At 41.6% G+C, this 14717-nt stretch overlaps 1 protein-coding gene and 1 pseudogene across 5 annotated transcripts in view; one reads left to right on the forward strand and one right to left on the reverse strand.

Annotated features, from left to right (window-relative positions):
* Positions 1 to 1919: 1919 nt before the first annotated feature.
* LOC100773710 lies at positions 1920 to 4522 on the reverse strand (annotated as a pseudogene).
* Positions 4523 to 10338: 5816 nt separating this feature from the next.
* The window catches only part of Clrn1 (clarin 1), a 38398-nt gene continuing 34019 nt past the window's right edge, over positions 10339 to 14717 (forward strand). For 3 of the 5 annotated variants that reach the window (XM_035451644.1, XM_027391660.2, XM_035451645.1), the window contains exon 1: positions 10339 to 10724. In XM_035451644.1, coding sequence (XP_035307535.1) covers positions 10472 to 10724 — 253 coding nt within the window. In that variant the 5' untranslated portion in view covers positions 10339 to 10471. Of the gene's footprint in view, positions 10729 to 12283; positions 12388 to 14717 lie in introns of those variants that run through there. The other 2 variants (XM_035451643.1, XR_004772017.1) reach the window with 2 other exon arrangements.

Below are 14717 nucleotides of genomic sequence, written 5' to 3' on the forward strand. Positions count from 1 at the left end.
AGTCAAAATGCCAGCCTAGAATTTCCAAAGTTCCCAAGGACTCCCTTGGCTTGGATAGCACTTTTCTCTCATGGGGGGATCCACACAGTCTTCCAGATGGCAGCTGGTAGCAGACATCTAGTCAGAGCAATGAAGTTTGATAAGTCTTGTGTATAAAGTCCTGTGTTCTCATCATCTCTGTCCATCACGCATGAGCAACCCAATGGCTCAAGTTTGACAACTAGAATTTTTATCACCAGCTGAAGACATAATGCCAGCCTCTCCCAATTGGACAGTCTCTCCTAAATTTATGTTGCTGATTGAGACAAGGATTCACTAGTATCCTAGGCTGCCTTTGAGTGAACATCCTTCTCACTCAGCCTCCCAAGTGGTAGGATTATAGGTGTGTACTAAAAGTTCCTAACCATACACCTTTTGTCTTTTACCTAATGCAAGGTTACAAAGATTTTGTTATGTTTATTTTCTTCTAGATATTTTATATTTTAGGACTTACATAAAAGTCTATAACAGACTTCTGTTTAGATTTTCATATTTTAAATGGTGAGCTCACGATTTAAAATGTTTATTAAAATAATATTTTCCATTATGATAAAACATGTCTTATACAATCAAAAAGAAAATGTCAGTGACTAGACTAATGTGGTGGTTTGAAAGAAAATGGCCCCCCAAGGGAGTGGCACCATCTGGAGATGCAGCTTTGTTGGAGTAGGTGTGGCCTTGTTGGAGGAAGTGTGACACTGTGTGAATGGACTTTGAGGTCTCCTTTGCTCAAGCTAGTTCAGTGTGATAGATAGTTTACTTCCTGATGTCTGTGGATCAAGATGTAGAGCTCTCAGCTCCTTCTCCAGAACCGTGTCCATGGTATGCTGCCATGTCCTGCTATGATGATAATGGACTAAACATCTGAAACTGTAAACCACCCAATTAAATGCTTTCCTTTATAAGAGTTGGCGTGATCATGGTGTCTCTTGACAGCAATAGAAATCCTACCTAAGAATTCCAATTTATTCCAGTAGATGGAAATGCATTGAATGAAGCTTAGTGAATATCTTTTTTGATAAAAGGTTATCTTCTTCTCTCCATGCTTAGTGTCATGCCTAGACTATTGCACATTCTGAACATCTGCTTCACCACTGAGCTACCCCTCAGCCTCTGATGCAGTTTTCATATGTGTACAGCTACTTTTATGTCAACTTGACATAAGCTAGGGTCATTTTGGAAAGAGAGAACCTCAACTGAGAAAATGCCCCCACTGGATTAACTTGTGGTCCAGCCTATGGGACATTTTCTTGATTGATGATTGATATGGTTGGGACCAGCCCACTGTGAGCAGTGCCACCCCTGGGCTGGTGGTCTTCAGTTCTATAAGAAAGCAGGCTTGAGCAAACCACGAGGAATAAGCCAGTAAGCAGCACTCCTCCATGGCTTATGCTTCATTTTCTGCCTCCAGTTCCTGACCTGACTTCTTTTTAACATAGACTGTGATGTGGAAGTGTAAGCAAAATAAATCATTTCCTCCAAAGTTGCTTTTGATCATGGTGTTTTATCACAGCCATAGAAACCATCACTAAGACAATATCAATTTAAATCTTATCCTCCATGAAGATTCCTGGCTAGCTGTATTTACTTCTGTTCTCAGTAGTGTCTGTGGCTCAGTACCAGGCATTTTATGGACACACTCATGTCTGATTGGATTGCTGGTTGTTAAAGTTTAAGAGAAAAATGTCCCTTGTAGACTCATGTCCCTAGCTGGTAGTGATGTTTTGAAAAGTTTTGGAATCTTTTAGGAATAGAACTTTTGAAGGTTGTAGTCTATCTTGTCCCTGTCTCTCTGTTTTTTTTTTTGGGGGGGGTTGTTTGTTTGTTTGTTTGTTTGTTTTTTGTTTTTGAAAGGATGGTAGCAGATTTATTGGGGCGCCCTAGTACTGACGCTGGGGCTTGCCCATGGTACTTTTGATGTACAAAGCCCGGACATTCTGCAAGTTCTTCTTGAGCGAGGACACCAAGAAATTGACAGCCAGGTGGATGTTGTAAACCAGCTCATCATCCGTCATCTTCATGTGGCCAATAGCCACAGCCAGACACAGCACCTTCTTCATCTGGAACTTGATGGTAGACTTCATCTCATCAACTTTGGCCACCATGTTTTCATTGTGTGTCAGCAGGGAAGGGAACTTGCCCGCCTTGTTTAGGCCTGGGCCCAGGATACGTGGGATCTACTTGATCAGGGACTCGGAGGCCAAAAAGACATCATATTTCTTGGCCAGCTTTTTGACCAGCTTCTTGTTCTCATTAAGCTTCTTCAGCGCCTCGATGTCCATGTGGGGGATGTCTACGGCCTTGGCTTCATCGCAGTGCTGCTGGTCCCCCAGGAGTCCCACCGAGAACTTGGGGCGAGGAGTGGACTTGAGCCTGACGGTGCCCGAGAAACGTTTGTCCTTCTGGGGGTCATAGTTCTTCAGGCTGATCTGCAACTCCACCACTCCACCGTTTCCAGAAACTTGCGGCGCTTGCGCTGGTTGCCCTGCAGGACTTCCCGCACCGCCTCGTACAGGGTGTTGCGCAGCGGAACACTTTGCTGCTGCGGGGAAGAAGCTAGGAGGACGCTCAGGGCCCTCCATGACGGGTCCCCCGGGCCCCGCGGTGACCGCCCAGGCCCACAGCCCGCCGCGAAGGGGCTCACGACGGGGGCCGCTGCCGGGAGAGCCCCCGCGGCAGGCGTCAGGGTGCCCGCGGGACGCCGGGTGCACGGATGGCGGCGGATGCCGCCCGGAGAACTGCCTACCTCATGGCTGCGGAGGCCGCGCGAACCGGAAAAGAGAGTCTCTCTGTGTTTAACAAGTAAAGAGCTCCAGACCCACACCTAGTTGCCATGCCTTCCCCTGTACACCCCCAATCATGGACTATGTCCTGTAAACTGAGATGATATAAACTCACCCTCCCTTAAGTTACTTTTGTCACATATTTTATCACAATGACAAGCCAAGTAACTAATACACTGGTATTTTGTGGATGGGGCGTATTTCAGAGTTGTGGCCCCAGCTAAAGGCAATACTATACGAAGCTCAGATGCAGTCTGGGCTGCCCCAGTGCTCTCCATCTCTCCCTATCCACTGCTACTTACCCAGAAGAGACTTCAGAAGAAGGCATCCATGACCCTTGGGCAGCTCTGTCTCTAGTCTGTCCTTAAGTCTTTTTTCAAATGAGCATGTGCACACAGAATACACACAAAGAAGTTATGTTTTCTTTCAGGACTGAGGAGAAAACCTAGGGAATTATACAAGTTAAGCACGTACTTGAGCCATAGTGCAGCCTCAAGTAAAGGTTTCATAATAATTTAAATCTGAATTTCCTGGAAATGGCATTCCATATAGAAATGTCATTTTGCTTTACTGGTGCTTAATTAAAGTATCTTAGCCACGGGGTTTTAAATGCTTCGTTTGGACACTTTACTGCCCTAATGACTATATTTTATCGTTTAAAATGATAGTAATGTTTTCTTAGGGCACATAGATGTACACTTTGCCACTTCTCAAGGGTGGGCAAAATAATTGTTCATACTTCTTAAACTGCGGAAAAAGAGACAGCAATAGTGTAAAAATGGTAGAGAGAAGAAATGTGAAAGACTAATCCATGTATGTTTTCCCATCTTTCCAAACTTGATTTCTTTCTATCTATTCTAGGAGTCTGGGGCAAAAAGAGGCAGATTTATCTGACTGGGAAGGCAATGTTGTTTGCAGATTTGCTAAAGACACCAGAGAGGAAGGAGAAAGAAACCCAGAGGCAGGGAGAAGAACTAAAGCTATAGCCCAAAGAGGTAGTCGAGTCCCAGTTCATTGTATCCAAACAATTACCTGGTCCTTGTCACAGCTTGCTAGTAGGGCCAGTATGTTGCCTGCTTTTGTAAAATAAAAGAGCTGCCTCTCTGTGCTCTAGGATATACTTAAATCCTCCCCAAGCTTTGTAGCTGTCTTTGAACTCAATCTTGGAAACTTCATCGGGGAAGGATGCTTATTCCTCCTGGATTGGAGGGTGGGATTGTGGGCAGCTATGGGGTGGTGACACCAGGAGAGAACAGCACAGATTCCTGCTAAAGAAAGACCTGAACAAGCAAGATCCGCATGTTTGGAAATTCCCACTACACTAGGAGCGGTGATGGGCGGAGTGCTGACTCCAATGATACCTAACTTCTTTCCCTGGTTGTAAGCCGGGTCCACCTGGTAGTCCGGGGCCAAGATCCAATCAGGTTCCTCGGAAAACACTCAAACTTAGATGTTACATTTTCCGATTTTGTGGTTTTGTGTGTATAAGTTGCTTAGGGTTTTGTTTATTTTGGTGGTTGGTTGGCTGGATTATCTGTTTGTTTCTTTCTAAGGGGAGGAGTGGAGTAGGGCAGGTGGGAGGATTTGGGAGGAACTGGGAAAAAAAAGTGTAATCAGAATATTCCTCACAGAAAGAGCCAAGGGCTATGCCGACACCCTAAAGGTGTGTCTTACACTGTAGTAGCACCCTCCACAGTCATTTTGCACTGCTGGGTCCTGCCAAGCTTTTGGTCTAATTGTCTTTTCACATTACAGCCAGCCTGCCCAGATTTCTGTAAGTAATTACATTTTAAAAGTCTGAATGCATTTTGTTGCTTTAGTATACCTATATGAACTATTAAAGATGAGCTCATCTCCTCGTTTGGTCTTGTATTACAGTTTTTGTTTTATACAGTTGTATTTTTGGATAAGATATTGTCTGTCTATGCTTCTGTCCAGCTCACTGATAAACATATATTTGTGAATTAGTCTAAAGATCTCTGCAGTCATGTCTTACAAGTCAATTTTCCTTGTTTTGGGGGATTTAGCAAGACATAAATATCTACCTGATTGTATTATTCTTCACCACAAGAGTATTTTAGGAATGCTTGTGATCTGACTGAAGATCAAACTGGCCTAATGCCTAGCACTTCTTCTCAGAGAAGGAAGGAGAAAGGCAATAATTGCCCAGGTGAACCTGAGAAGAAATGAGCCGACTGACCTTACACACTTAGAAAAGAGCTGACCCATAGCAGGGTCTACAAGCACCAATTTTGTTAATATTGCTACTATAATTTTGATATTAACTCTTTCAGAAAATTATCATTATTTAATTGTTATCAGTGACAGAATCAAACTTTGGGAGAGTTTTGGCACATCTACCCCAGGTTTTATCATAGAGGAATCATGCTGGTTTGAATAGGGATGGCCTCATAGGCTCATATATTTGAATGCTGACTCATCAGGGAGTGGCATTACTTGAAAAGAATTAGGAGGTATGACCTTGTTGAAGGAAGAGTGTCACAGGAGGTGGGCTTTGAGGTTTCAAAAGCCAAAGCCAAGACCAGTGGCTTTCTCTTCTTTCTGCCTATAGATCCAGATATAGAATGCTCAGATACTTCTCCAGCATCATGTCTGCCTTCATGCTACCATGATCCCCACCATGATGATAATAAACTAAACCTCTGAAACTGCAAGCCAGTCCAAATTAAATGCTTTCTCTTATAAGAGTTGCTTTGGTCATGGTGTCTTTTCATAGCAAAAAATAATCCTAAATAAGACAGAAGATTATTACCTATTTCCTTGTACTAGAAATCTGGTTTCTTTTTGTTGACAGAAGCATCTCAAACCACAGTGGCTCTTTAGATTAAGTGACTGTTCCTTGCTCAATGTAATTAACTCACTCACCCAGACCCACTGGGTTGAGGGGTTGCTTTTGTTCTCATTGTTCCCTTTTGTTTGCAGGGTAAAGATCTCACCCAGGGCCTTGAGCTCTCTGAACAGGTGTACTCACGCTGAGTGACATCTCCAATCTTGGATTATGGTTTTACATGTGAACGAATATAGCCTTGGCATGACATTCCAACAAGAAACCAAGACAAGTCTGATGGTGCCATGGGATCCTCTTTGGCAGACCACAAAGAGGCACTTTCCCTCTATCCCTGATGCTTTTCTGTGGCCAGTGTGTTATGTCTGGATCTTTCTCAATGCCCACACCAGTAGCCCCAAGAACACCTACTCTTGGGTTTTCCCTCTCAGCCTGAACCCACTGTGGACTCATCAGTATTCCAGGAGAAGTTTGCTTTCCTTTTCTTCCCTTCCCTCAATCCTTTTAATCCTCTGGTTCAGGCAATTAGCTCTACAAATATTAGCTGCAATCAAGGTCTAGCACATGTGGTAATTTTCCCTCTAATAAATCAATCAATTCTTTCTATGAAGTGTTTTTCCCCTTTATAGTCATTAGAGAATTACAATGCGACTTGAAGATCACCAGCAACTTGAATTAGTCAAGGAATGTCAATCAAACTTGCTAGAGTTTGCTTTAAAGATGAGAAAAATGGGATAGATTTACAAAGTCCTGTCTTAGAATAGCATGTTTCTCAGAGCCTTGTTGAATTTCTATTACAGAGGTCCTAGACCATTATGAGTCATATGGAAGAAGATAGAAATCATTACTACCAATGGCAAATCAGATAAAATGCAGAACTTTGCATTAATCAACAAATTAATAATTGGAACAGCCTTTTGTGCAGAGTACCTAGGTAGTGTGATATGCTTCTATAGATATCTGGTTAGCACAGGAAAGAAAGAAGGCAAATAAGCAAGATTATAGCCCCAGAGAGTATTAACTTCCCTAGTGTGCTTCCCAAAGCTGGAGTGGGGTGCTCTGGGGAGTGTTCAGTATAAGGCTGGCAAACAGAGTTCTTTCACTGTCATCCTTGCAGCCTAGCAACTCCCTCTTCATGGCTAGTTCATGCAAGTGAACGTAATTATTCTGCTTAGAAATTACTGAGCATCACCAGTGTGGACCAGACCACCATGTTCATGAATCTACAAAGTGTCAGAAAAAATTATCAGTGTAATGAAGAACCTAATATCTTTCTTCTACAACCCAGGCTATGCTGTGTTTTATATATGGTTGAGGGATAAGAAACAAACATGGTGAGTATTTGATCCTTGTTTTCTTGTTTTCCCTTCTTTCTTCCTCTCTTCTCTCTCTTTCCCCTCTCTCAAAATGGGAATAAGGGGAAGAAGAAGAAGAAGAAGAAGAAGAAGAAGAAGAAGAAGAAGAAGAAGAAGAAGAAGAAGAGTGTAGCAGAATTAGCAAGAAAAGAGACATTGATGCTTGTAATGGAAGCAAAAATGGCCTACAACTGTGCTCCTTCCTCTCTAGTCCTCTAGTCGCTCTGAGAAATTATATTATTATCCAGCACCTGAAAAGGGCCACAGGGGAGAGGACTAGGCATGGTTCCATTTTCTTAATGTCACCAAATGTTAAGATGAAAAGAAGTGAAGGTTTCAGTAGGATTCTTGGTGGAAACTTGCTGACATTAATGACTCAAATTCTCAGAGAGACTGTAAGGAAGACAGTGTCATCACTGTCATTCAAGCCACTTAAGATGAAATTTCAAAAGAAGGCTGTCAGCATAATGACTGCCAGGTTCCATTATATCATCCTCAGAGGGCGGATCACAAACTACTATGCAGGCTGTGGGTGGTTGACATTCAAGTTTGAAAGGAAGCTGCACAGGCAAAGAGGTGAGGTGGGTGTGGGTCTCAAGGGGGAGCTGCCTTCCATGACCAGGATCCATCACTACTGAAATGCAGATAGTAACTGGGGGTAGGCCCACCTCATCCTACTCCTGGGGACAGGTAGAGGAGCCATGCACATGGTCCTGAAGGAATGTGGGGAGGCTGGAGCTCTAGATCTCAGTGCCTGTTCATTAATTTATCATGGCAATCATCCTCCCTAGCAACCAGGATAAGGACAATCTTCTGTGCGTTCCAGGGATGAGAAGCCCGGCTAATAATCAGAAGCAAGTTATGCAGGGAGTGAATGAGGGCAGTAGCGTTCAGCCTTGGCTGCACACTGCAATCATCGGGTGATTCAGTGCTGAGACCACATGAAAAGCAAACACGTCTGAGCCTTAGCTGAGGTGCAGACACAGTGTTTTAAACATTTCTGCAAGCGATTCCATTGAGCAGGCAAACTGAACACCCTTGATTAGAACAAAGGCTGACTTCAGGTAAGCATCTAGGTATGTTCAGTGGAGACAAAATGTTTTTATTATCATTGTTTTATTAAAGAGAGGAGATTTTAACATATAGTAGGAAGGACATGATTTGGGGGTGAGAAATTGATTAACTCACTAGACTGTATTTATTTTCCTGTTTCTCTTCAGACAGGGTTCTCTTCTTTGTAGACTGGGGCAATCCTAAAAGGTTAAACAACCAAATTGCTTTCTCCATCCGGTCAGTCTTTCCTGTTGGTAGACTTTAGACACCTTTGGCAGGGTTTTGGTTAATTAGACCACTGTCTTATGCTAACTACTCCTCTCTTGCCACATTCTTTCTAAGGAGGTATCAATACAATTGATTAAGCTGAAATTTATTTTCCCAAACTTTAGGGGTGTTCTGGTTTTTTCTTTGTTTGCTTTTCCCCCCTCAATTACCAAATATGTTGATCAAATAAGCTGGATTATATCTAGATACTCTCAAATTAATGTTTCTGGAATGAGTGGAGCAAATATCCCTAGGTAAGTGCTACCTGAGATGACTGTGTTCTACTTGTTTGGCTATGATGACTGATGCACTCAATCTAGAAGAGAATTCATTGGAAGGCCCAATTGTCTGAGAGGAGATTTTGGATATGTGTCAAATAAATACAAGAAAAGGCCTTACTTATGTTTTAAAACCTTGTTTCTAGTGCCCGTGTGGATTTTATAGTCAGTTCTGAGGCTGGGCTGGACGTTGTCCCCTCGGCTCTGCGCTGAAGGAGTGTTGTCTACCGTAAGAGTCCACACTTAGTTGTCTGTGCTCAACAGTCAGGGGCTAGCAACTCCTGAGAGAGTATAGTGTGCCAGAACTGTTTACTTCTACCTCAAGGCTGGAACCATAAAGTTCCCTTCGAACTACACATAGTGGAGAGACTCATCTCTAAGCTATAGTCTTCCAGGTGGATGAAGAGAATAGAAACTAGCACAAACAGGTAGACAGGGTAAACCAGGAAGTTATGTTTGCAGATACTTGTGTTCTCCAGAGACCAAATCTGTGTGAACAATAATGGACTACCCTGCCCTGTTACATCTGTCCCACCCCAGCTGAAGTATAACACATGCCTCCCCTTTCAAGATCAGAGCTTTGCTTAGAATAAATAGTACATAAACCACAGAGCTCTGCTAGTAAGTTCCATAAGTTGTTTAGTCTCTCTGGCCTCGATTTCTCTATCTGTACAATGGAATAAGATTAGCAGCAGCACAGTCTCTCTATAATACTCGTAAGAGTTAATAATGCAACTTTGATGGGATGCTTCAAAGAACCAGTGTCAAACTTGTACTAAAAGTAAGAGCACAGCATAGCATGAGCTACTCAGTAAACAATCTCTCTTTCTTGCATACAGAGACAGAGTCAGAATCAGAGAGACAAAGAGACAGAGGGAGCCTATTATATTTGCCCCCCCTCCAGGAACCTCATCGGACACCCAGACTAAGAGGCTATCACTGAACTCCACATTTGAGTTTTCAGGTCTTAATTCCTAAACCAAATACATGTTGCTACATCATATTGCTTAGCCACGTCTCTGGTCCCTCGAATGGTTATTTTCTCTGGGAGACCTGTTGATGAGTGGTGGATATGTCTGACACAGCACTTCTTTCTATGTCAATGCTTTCATCTTTATGGACCACAGTTCCTTGGAACCGTGTTCCCTCGCTGTTGTACTGATGCATCTGTACTCATTTGCATCTGCATCTCTGAATTTCTCTGACTCACAAGAAGAATGTGAATCAAATTTCCTCTAAGTAGATCCCACAGAAAATGTGGGTCTGGGAGAACTTGGGGTGAGGAGGACAAGGTCTGTGTAGCTCTTTATGTCTACCCAGACCCAATGCTATGCCATGATTCATCTAACTAAAGTTGAACATTTTCAAAATCAGCTAATTACTATTACCTATGCCAAAGCTCCCATTTTCCCACTGCTAAAAGCAAACAAAACCCAGAAATAAAATCTTATCAATACGGAAACGTCTCACGTTGCTGCAAAGTTACTGTCGGAGCCAAGTATGTTTCTGAAGGTTTCAGCTCACCCAATCAGACAACAGGCAGAGGAAGGGAGGCTTCTCTCAAGTTACACGGAGCACTCCATCTGTTACCCTAGACCTTTCTTTGTATGTGACATGCGAGGGGATCTTGAAGGCAGTTTGAAAGAGTTTTATTTTACAAATTCTTAGCTCAAAGATTTCTATTTAAAGAGAAGCAGCAGAAGAGGAGAGAGCCCACTGTGAGTTCGTGGACTGGCATTCTGCCTGGTGGAGCCACCGTGGGGAAGGACATTGCCTTTCCAGCTAGTCCCTTCATCTCCTGTAATAAATGCCGCTGAAGGGGCACTTCCTTCTTGATGCTCACAAAGGACTTGGTTTTGAACGGCACCCTCACCAAAGCTATTTCTCATCATGCCAAACCAGCAGAAGAAAGTCATCTTTTGCATGGCTGGTGTGTTGAGCTTCCTCTGTGCTCTTGGAGTAGTAACAGCAGTGGGGACACCACTGTGGATTAAAGCCACAATCCTCTGCAAAACAGGGGCTCTGCTTGTCAATGCCTCAGGGGAAGAGCTGAGCAAGTTCATGGGCGAGATGCAATATGGGCTTTTCCACGGAGAAGGCATAAGGCAATGTGGATTAGGAGCAAGGCCTTTCCGGTTCTCATGTAAGTAACTATTGCATCTGAATTATTTAATGCTTTCCGGACACTCTTGCAGCTGTTGTATGTATCTTACCTGTCTATTGCAGGACTACTCAAACCACTGTGAGCCATTTGACATACTCAGGACTTCTCCCTTGTATTTTTATTTTGTTTTTATTCTTATTAATTTTTCATTCTTGTTATTTTTATTGTGGTCACATATAATTAGTTATTATGAAGTTGAGCTTTTTGAAAGTATAGCCTTTTAAAAGGCTGACATGATGACTCAGAATTAAGGTATGTGATGCCAAGACGGATGACCTGAGTTTGATCCTTGGCACCTGCATGATGGGAACAGAAAACCAAGCTCCCCAAGTAGGCCTCTGACCTCCCTCCATGCATATCATGGTGCTCATGTTCTCTCTCTCTCTCTCTCTCTCTCTCTCTCTCTCTCTCTCTCTCTCTCTCTCTTTCCTCTTTGAATTCTATATTTTTGAAAATGAAAGTACAACCCTTAAGATTCCTAAGTATTACTAACCATGCTAGACAGCATGGTGTCTTTGTTAAATAGAAAGAGTACCTGAGGAGATACAACCACTGTAAGGAATGATCTTTGTGCCTTTTGTCCTTTATAAAAGGACCCAGGTTTACTTGCTTTTTCCTCTGCCCATGTTTGCCCTGCCCAGCACTGCTAAATCCCTTGCAGTTGATAAATATCCTGTTTTCATATTTAACCAATTTGAAATTACTTGCTACAAACGTTTAAAAATCATCTGCTGAGATAACTGTCAAAGAAATGCATGCCAGCCATACACAAATCCTGCAATGGATTGACCTTCAACTCAGGTAGGGAATAGGGGGAGACTGACTGTCATAATTTTTTGTGAAATGTAAGTGTTTATAACATGTTTATCTTGAGAAAAGAGGTTTAAAAAATTATCGTGAGAATGGGCAACTCATTAAATGAAAATTAATAAGAAGTCATTTGTTGTATCTCTCACTACACACATCCAGAAGTTATTATTATTTCAAAGGTCTGGTTTGGAGCAATCTTACAAAGGCAGTCAGGAAATTACTGCATAAATCACTCTTCAGGAAGGGGACTCCCAGTTGGGGTATTTAAGATGAATTATTATTTTTCCTGAGCTTCTTTTCTCTTATGGTATAGGTAGAAGGTGAAATTAATTGAATTTATTATTAACATATGTAGTGTCTAATTAAATTTCAGCCCTGGCCCATTTATATTTCTGCAACATTCCTTATATCTTGTAAGCAGTCATTTGGTACCAACTTCCAACTCACAAGGGCTACAGAGTGAGGAATTTTCACAGGGCTCCAGGAAATCCCTAAGAACTAGTCTTCAGCTTCTTAAGAAATTAACATCAACTAGATTTGATGAAGTGGATACAGCTACTTTCTCCGAATGGCTTTAGTTCATTAAGGTAGCTGGGCTGTGACAGTGGCGCAGCTTCCCTGGAAGTGGGGGCAGGAGAGAGAACAAAGCACTATACTGTGTGACTTGCAACTGTATAAAAAATAAAAAAGGAAAATAGATGAGTGAGATGATTTCACTGTGAGTCACCAGCAGCTAAAGGCTGAATAAAGCTTCTCACAAAGGAATTCAGACAAAAGCAGGGAATGGCAGGGACTGTTCCGGAGGCCTCGTGTTTATGACAGTGGACGAGAGGTAAACATGGCTTCTGCTGCAGCATGTGGTTCAAAACAACAGTACGTTGTTTTCTTAGCACTTACAGCATACTCGATACTCCATATGCTTTGTCTTGCCTTCCTTCAGCACCCACCAGTACATGTGTTCTTGTGGTTCGGTGTATCATTCCCGTGACTATCTCTTGTGCTGGCCTTCCCCTGGGAAGTTATTCTAGTCAAGTCCTCATTCGCTTGTATTCTATGAGGATTAGCAGAGCCGAGCAGGGTTTTTACATTACCACCGCCCACCTTGCAAATTGCTTTGGCCTTCTTGCTAGCCTGTACGTTTCTCCCAGCATGGTGAAGAAAAGCTTACATTTTTGTTTTATGTGTGATGACAGCCCTTTCTATACTGTAGGATATACATATTAAATAGACACAAATTAATACATGGAAATACTCATGTTAAAACTCCATTTATTTATTATTTTGAATTCTAGAGAAATATACTAATGATGCAATTTTTTCTGCCTAAGCAAAAAATAAAATGGTAAATGAAATTAAAATATCTTTCAGTATAACATGAAAGAATGTTAGGAAAACTATACAATAAGTAACCCCCATGGAATTCTCAAAAAAGCACACTTTTAATACATTTAAACACACTGTACTTCCTAAGTTCACACTCCTACCCCCATCACAGTATAGTGTATGGGCCACATGGTATCGTTCAAGATGCCATTCGTACCTAGTCAATGGTGTTTCATCAACTTGTTCAAAAGAAGAGAGCCTTCTGATAGGTTCTCTTAACAGGTAAGTGGAAGTCCTGTTAATATAAGACAGTAAGTGGCTTAATCCTGGCATCTCAATAAAAGCTCCCTTTGAGCAATGCTATGGCCTCCAGAGACTGTGATTCTGCCCCACTGTTTCTGAAGCCTAAATAAAAATTTAAACACAACCATTCCCAGAGCATCCCCCTTTCTCAGCGTTCCTTTAGAAAGGTATCAAGCAGATATTTAGAGAAGTATTCTTGTACAGGAGATATAGAAACAATAACTTATAAAAGTATCAATAACTCTGTGGCTAGTTGTCATGCAACATCAGTTGCTATAGATTCATATTTCAATTCTATTGGATTTCTACCTGTATTCTGCTTGTCTAGACTTTTTTCTTGTACTGGGGATTAAACTCTAAGCCTTGTATATGGTCAGCTAATGCTATACCACTAAGCCACAGTCTTGACTTCCTGCTTAGATAATCGTTGACCAATAGAGTTACAATGTAAGCCGTACTAGCTACATTAGAACATAAAAGCAAAAAGAAAAAATAGGTGAAAGCCACTTAATAATTTTCTTTAATTAGGATATCCAGAATACTATTGTATAAACAGATAATCCATATAAAAATCATTGAAATGTTTTACATATTTCTATTTTTCTTGTGCAGTCTTTGAATTCTAGTGTATGTTTACACAGCCCACCAGATTAGAACTGGCCACATTTCAAGTGCTCATTTTGATGGTACTTTATTGTACAGAATGGATTTAGAAGGAGATTTACACTGAATAAATTGGCTATTGACAATGTCAATATTTTAAATGACTTTTTGCTTGGCTGTGCTGGACAGGTCTATGTGTGTGATTTTTATGTGCAATGTTTGTGTCACTTTTAAAGCCTATGTATATATGGTATAACATGAGAATGAAGAATGAGCAAGAAGAGCAGTTTGGCAGTGCAGTGATGTTTGTTTCTATTAAGTGTCCCTACTGACTATTCTATCTCTTTTAATTATAACAAGAATCTGCCCTGTTAGCATGCAAAGTTATGCTGGGAAAACTTCTGCCTCATTTACTCAGGCTGATCCTCATCTATTTACGGGTCAGTGGTTCATTGGCTAGAGGTCACTAGCATTCCTGCCCAGACCATGATTTCATTCATTATAATGATGGAATGTTTGCCTTTGAAGGCAACACAACTGGTTGACATAGTTTGTCACCTAACATCAACTATCAAATTTTATAATAATGTTTAAATATCAAATGTAGCCATCAAGACAGAAACTGCCAGTTTTAAGCTTGCTCTCTCTCTCTCTCTCTCTCTCTCTCTCTCTCTCTCTCTCTCTCTCTCTCTCTCTCTCTCCTTCCTCTCTCTCTGTATTTTTGTTCATTTGAAACACTGCATAACATTATCAAAATATGATATGCAAGAATCATATAGTATCAATCATTCCTAGATATAATGATCTGTTCTTTGCCAACACAGTTCAATGATCTGGTAAAACATATGGAGTTGGGTTTTTTGATATGTAAAGAATAGAATTTAACCAATCATGTATCCCAGTTCCCAACTTCAGTCATACATTGAAAAGCAT

This window comes from Cricetulus griseus (assembly GCF_003668045.3).
Source record: "Cricetulus griseus strain 17A/GY chromosome 1 unlocalized genomic scaffold, alternate assembly CriGri-PICRH-1.0 chr1_0, whole genome shotgun sequence".
Classification (NCBI taxonomy): domain Eukaryota; kingdom Metazoa; phylum Chordata; class Mammalia; order Rodentia; family Cricetidae; genus Cricetulus; species Cricetulus griseus.